General features: G+C 32.4%; 1 protein-coding gene across 1 annotated transcript in view; it reads left to right on the top strand.

Moving 5' to 3' along the window:
• The first annotated feature begins 6,377 nt into the window (after positions 1–6,377).
• The window catches only part of Rtl4 (retrotransposon Gag like 4), a 44,992-nt gene continuing 44,592 nt past the window's right edge, over positions 6,378–6,777 (top strand). The window contains 1 exon segment of the mRNA XM_023699914.1: positions 6,378–6,497. Coding sequence (XP_023555682.1) covers positions 6,378–6,497 — 120 coding nt within the window.

Genomic DNA, 6,777 nt, shown 5'->3' with positions numbered 1-6,777 from the left:
AAACTGGAAAGTCCACAGTTCCCATATATTCTCTGATCCCACAAACATATACAAAGAGCATCCCCCACTGTCAGCATTCCACAGTGAAGTGTTACATTTCTTATGATTAGTAGCCTTGTACTGACACATCATTATCATCCAAAGTTCACAGCTTCTGTCAGGGTTCATTTCTGGCTTTGAATGTTCTATGGGTTTTGACAAATATATGATACCTATGTTTACAATTGTACTATCACACAGAATACTTTCACTAACCTAAAATTCCTCTGTGTTCCAACTATTCTATTCCAAAACCCCTATCAGCCACTGATATTTGTCCTATTCTCTTAGTTTTGCCTTTTCTAAACTGTTATATAGTTGGAATTTTTCAATATTTAGAATTTTCATAATGGTTTCTTTCAGCTAGGAATATGCATGTATTTTTCCCTCGTGTTTTCAATCCTGGATAGCATCTTTTGTGGGCTGAATAATATTACATCATCTGGATATACCTTAGCCTATTAATCTAGTCATCTTCCAAAGGACACCTTGATTGCTTCTAAGTTTGGACAACTATTAATAAAACTGCTATAAATATCCATGTACAAGTTTTCAAGTGGAAATACATTTTCAGTTCCTTTCGGTAAGAACAAAGAGAGCAATACTGAATCATGTGGTTAAAGAGGTTTAGTTTTTAAAGAAACTGCCAAATTATCTTCCAAAGTGGCTACACCATTGAGCATACCTGACAGAAATGAGTGATGGGAGCTCTTAATGCTCCATATCCGGTCCAACATTTGGTGTTTTCAGTGTTCACGATTTTACACATTTAAATAGGTATGTAGCAGAAATTAATTGTCTTAATTTGTGGTTTGCTAATAAAGCAGAACACTGAACATATTTGCCTATGCTTTCCCAAAGCATCACCTACATGTTTTCCTTGTTAAGATATTAATCTTTTGAAAGAACAATTTTCATTTCATTTTGTTGATATTTCTATACTGATTTCCCATTTTCATTTTGTTGATTCTTGCTCTAATTTTGTACTTGTTTTGGCTGTTAACTTTGGATTTAATTGGTTTTTCTTTTTTGAGTTTCCTAGGTGAAAGTTTAGATTGCTGTTATATTTTGTAATATATGTATTTATTGCTATAAATTTCCCTTTAACCACTGCTTTTGCTGTGTATTAGCAATTGTGATAATTTTCAGGAGTTCAAAATACTTCTATATTTCCCTTAAATTTCTTTTGAAATTTATTTATAATATTTATTTTTTTATTTATAAAAACATTTGTTTTTGTTGTTTAATCTCCAATAGAGTATTGGGGGTTTCTAGCAACTTTCTATAACTTACTTTTTTATATAAATTTTTGTAACCTGAGGACAGATATTGTATAGCTTCTGTTATTTTAAACTTTAAATTTTGTTTTAAGATCAAAATGCTGTCTTATCTTGGTGACTATCCCATTCATGAGAATAAAGTGAATTCTACTTTTATTGCACAAAATAGTCTACAGATGTCAATTATATTTAGTTGATTGATGGTGCTATTAGTACAACTATATCTTTTTTGATTGTCTGTTGAAAGGATCTGTCTGTTGCTGACAGAGGGGCATTAAAGTCTTCCATAGCAAGAGTGGATTTATCTATTTCAATCTTACGCTTCTAAGATACTTCAGGTATTTTTGACACTTTACTTTTAGAAATATACACATAGGATCATCATGTCTTAATATAGTATAGTACTGATCCCTTTATCTTAATGTAAAGTTCCTCTTTCTGATGTTTTTATGGCTAGAAAGTCCACTATGTCTGAAATTAATGTATCTATTACAACTTGTTAAACTAGTTTTAGCACATTGTACTTTGTCCCTTTGCATTTAATCTAAATGTGTCCTTATAGTTAAAACAGGGTCCTAGAAGTTAACATATCGTTTATTGTGTCTATTTTTTAACCAATTCACCTATGACTCTTTTTCCATTGATGTATTTAGACCATTGGTGCTTAAAGAAATTATCGATAAGCTGAAACTAATACTTAAATTGTACCTTTTTATATTTCTTGTGCCTGTTCTTTTTTTTTCCTTTTATCTTCCACACTTTTTTTGACTTGTGTGGTTTTATTTGCACTTTTAATTTTTTGTGGTGTTGAGTATTGAACATAGGGCTTCATACTTGGTAGACAAACAATCTATCATGGGCCCACAGCCCTAGTCCTTTTTGTGGTTTTAATGAACACATTTTATGATTCCTTTTTCTATCCTTTATAATCATATTAATTATATTTCCCTTTCTAACTCTTGTGGTGATCATCCTACAAGTTGCAATAAACATTTATTACCAATCCAAGTCCACTTTCATACAATACAATGCTATTGCACCAAGAACATGAATATTCATATCAGTCAGCTTTCTGGGCATTGAGACACAATACCCAACATATAATTTAAAGGATGAAAGGTTTAATTTGTTCGTGGTTTCAATCTACAGTCAGATGGTTGCAGGAGAGAAATATGGCAAAAGGTCATGGTGGAGCAAAGATGTTTAATTCATGATTTCCAGGGAGCAGAGGAGAAGAAGAGAGTAGGAAAGTTTCCAGACATTGATCCGAAGGTTTTGCTTACCTGATCCATGCACCTAGAGGTGTGTTCTACTAATGCCTGGGATGGATTCTAAAGCTGATTAATTTAAAGTTGTACTATAAACACCATATTATCTTCTACTAATAAAATATTACACTGACACTCTTATTTTCTTTATGTGGATCTGAGTTTCTTATGAATACCATTTTCTTCTTTCTAAAGAACTTTCGAATTTCTTAAAAAGTTAGTTTACTTGAAAGAAATTTCTTCAGTTTTTGTTTGCCCGAGAAACTATTTCTCCTTCAATTTTAAAGAACAAATTGTAAGAGATGAGTTCAAGGTTACCGGGCTTTTTGTCCTCAGCACTTCAGACAGCTGTTGTGGTTTCTGAGAAATCTGTTATAATTCTCAGCTTTGCTCTTATATAACTAAGATTTTTATCCCTCTTTCTTCTTTCAAAAAAAATATCTGTGTTTGGTTTTCTGAAGTCTGAATAAGATATGCCTTGGTGTAGGATTTGGCGGAAGTATTTATCTTGATTGATGTTTCCTGTACTTACAAAACCACTTCTGGTATTTAACATTATATGCATGTTAGATATTTTAAGTTTTTCCCAGATTTCCTGCATATTGTTATTTGGTTATATTTCAGTCTTCTTCCTCTTTTTTGCTTTTGCTTTTAAGCTTTGGAAGTTCCTATGATTGTTTAATCAGTCTCAGACATTCATTCCCTAGCTGTGTCATATATATTAATCATTTCATCAAAAGTCTTCATTGGTAATGCAGTGTGTTTTAAAATATTTTTAATCTGAAATCACACATACATATATGTATTTATGGGCTACCATGTGATATTTTAACGCATGTATGCAATGCATAAAAATCTGATCGAGATTATTGATTTATTTACTACTTCAAATATTGTTCATTTCTTTGTATTGAAACACTCAAAATTCTCTCTACAGTTTATTTTGAAATATTCAGTTAACTGTTGTCAACCATAGTTACCCTACTGTACCATTTTAGAAAGTACTCCTTCTACATACCTGTATCTATGAAGCACACTTTCTCCAACATCCCTGAATCTTTCCCACCTTTGATTAACTACTATTCTACTCTATTTTATTAGATCAGTATTTTAGTTTCCTTATATAAATGACAGCATATGGTATTTCTCTTTGTGTTTTACAATGTTTTTAATTTGTAGCAGTTCTGTCTCATTTTATTTTAGAATTTCTATCTCTCTACTTATGTGGTCCATGTTATTACATGTTATTTTTTTGCATTAAAGCCCATAGCATATTAGTCATATTTTAAAAAGGAATTCCTGTGCTAGTAATTTCAACCTTTTTTTGTATATCTCACACTGATTTTGTTGATTGTTTGAGCTCTTCAAACTGTGTTTTTAGCCTTTTATTATACTTCATGATTTTTGGAAAAACAAGCATGATATCTTAGTTGAAAAAAATTGGGTAATTAGACCTTTAATAATGTAATGGGGAGTTGTGAAGGGACAGGAAACATTCTATAGCCTTTGCTTAGGTCCAATCTTTTGTTAAGCATGTCTTCATGGGTATAAATTTGACTAGTCCTTTTTAGTTTTTTTTTCCTTTTAGGTGGGACAGAATGGCTGGATGAGCTGTATTTATTTTCTTTCCCCTACATGAAAAGTTAGAGGGGATTCAAGTTGGATGTTTCCCTCACCCATTGTGAAATGCTAGAAGGAGCTGCATTTGTGTATGTTTCTTTATCCAGGAAGGTCAAGCTCTAATAAAATCATAGCAGGATAGACTAAGATTAAGTAAGTGATCCTGATGAAAATTCTATTAACAAGAAGAGAGTACTCTAGCATTTTGAGGTGCTTTATTTCCTACCGCAATACTGATTCCTGTGGTTGTTTCTGGCTTGGTAAGCTATACATATCTCTATCTTCCATCTACCTCTCTAATTTGGGGGCAACTTTCTGTTGTGACCTCAGGGCTTTTTCCTCCCACATTTGAAGAAGCATTGTTGGTTTTTTTTTTAATTGTTCACATTTTTCCTCCCTGTTACAACGAGTGGCCACTTCTAAACTTTTTACATGTAGGGTGAGAAATCAGAAGTCAACATTGGGATTTTGCAAATATAATTGACATTTTCTTCTGGACATGATCATTATCATGGATCTCAGGTTAGTGTTTCCCTGGTTAAGGATGTACTGTTTTTGGCCCACTACCTTACCACCAATACTATCATTTGGGGTCTTCAGAAGGTATCAGATGTAAATAAGTGGTACATGTGTTTACTTGTTTTCCCAGGGAGAAAGTTCAAGGGTTTTGGACATTACTGTTACTGTTTTTAACTTATATCTCCATGATTGTGACTTTATTATTCATATTTCTTCAAGAATTTCATAAAATATCCTTACTGTCATTGGGGAAATTTGTTTCTTGTAGGAAAATATATTTTGCAAGGGAAATAAATTTGAAAGAAGTGTCTTAATGGCACATTTTCAGTAATTGGATTCCCTTGTATTTTAGTTCATTCTTAGCAGGAAAAGTAAACGTAGAAGAAACCAAAAAGTTCAAAAGGTGGCAGAGAGGAGGCTGAATGAAAATTGAAGTAAAAAGAAAATAGGAATAGAGACTCAAATTAGTTAAATGATATTATCTTGACAACTATTGACAAAAAAATAAAAACTTGAAATTTATAAATCACTTTTTTGACTACACAATTCATTAGGTTAGTAAATCCAGGGTCATATACTATATTATTCCCTTTTGATCACTTAAATAAAACATTTGTCAAATTGTCATGTTCAAACATTTTACTCTTTATTATTATTTTATTATAAATACTATAACAGAGGCTTCTTATTAGTGATCTCTTTCAATGTCTTCTTATCAAAACTAGAGATGTTTAATTAGATACTACAAAGAAAATAGAATAAATAAGGTGGACAGATACAGACACTTAAAGAAAAATGGTAAAATTTTCCTCTTCAGTATGAGAAAAAAACTTTTTTTTTTCTTGCAGTACTGGGGATTGAACTCAGGATCTTGTGCTTGCCAGGCAAGCACTCATTCTGCTGAGCTATCTCCCAGCCAAAAAAATCTTAACTATTGATAATTCCAGCTCCTCATCTTTCATACTTGTGGACATAAGAATTAAAGACAGAATCACATTACTTTAGGAAAAATAAACAGATATAAAGTTATCAATCCACTCATAAACACAAAACATTGTTGCTGAAAGCAAATATGATTTGTTGATGTGTCATTTATGTGCATTTATGCAAATTAATAGGAAATCTGGAATTACAAAAAATGTCTTGCAAAGTTCTGATAAATCAATTTTCCTCCAATTATAAGAGCTGGAAGATTTTAAAAAATGTATCAGTTATTTAATTAGGTTCTTAGTAAGAAACTTAGAACACTAATTTATGAGGATAAATTTCATTTGTTAAAGCAAAAATGGATGGCAGGTAGCCCTGATGCTGAGGAACAGCTTTGATTTTTGCTAAAATCTGAGTCCACCACTTTCTGATCCACCTTGTACTGCTCTGATGTCTGGTATCTCTCTGTCTCAGTGTCAAAGATCTCACCTTCCTGGTGTCTGGGTTTCCGCAGCTTCTTCTTCTTGGATTTACTTCTACTGAAGTAAGAGCATCAGTGAGGTGTTTAGGGATTTTCACTTTGCTGATATCAATTTTGTAGAGGTGGCAATGACAAATTTCTGGTGTGTTCTTCATAGAGGAATATGAATAAGGCTAAGAGACCCAGTCACAAGTAGCAAGCCACTGGCCAACTGCTTCAGGAAAATCACTCTTTTGCCTTTGGATGCCCAGTGAGGATGATCAAGACGGTGACAGGAGTGATGCGAGCTCAAAGGTTCCTCATGTGCTGACTGAAGGGTTTCTTGCCATGGCTCAAGAGCTTTTGGTTCACATCTTCAGTATGGTAGGATCTTGGTATTTTTCAAAGCATAACCAAACAGGTACCTCAATTCTTGTCCCCACTGACTGATTTTGTGATGGTAGCAAGAACTTTCTCTTTTTTCTTCTATTTATTTATTTATTTATTTATTTATTTATTTATTTATTTTTAGCAAGAAGGAAGACTTTATTTTATTTTTTTTCCATAACACCTTCATCAATTGCTTTTATTTTTATTTTTTTTCAACAAATAATACACTGCATATATTCTTCTTAGTGGTTAATTGCTGTACAAGATGCAGACT

Source organism: Octodon degus, unplaced genomic scaffold, assembly GCF_000260255.1.
Source record: "Octodon degus isolate 3935 unplaced genomic scaffold, OctDeg1.0 scaffold00117, whole genome shotgun sequence".
NCBI classification, from domain to species: Eukaryota; Metazoa; Chordata; class Mammalia; order Rodentia; family Octodontidae; genus Octodon; species Octodon degus.
This window is presented reverse-complemented; position numbering and strand designations above follow the sequence as displayed.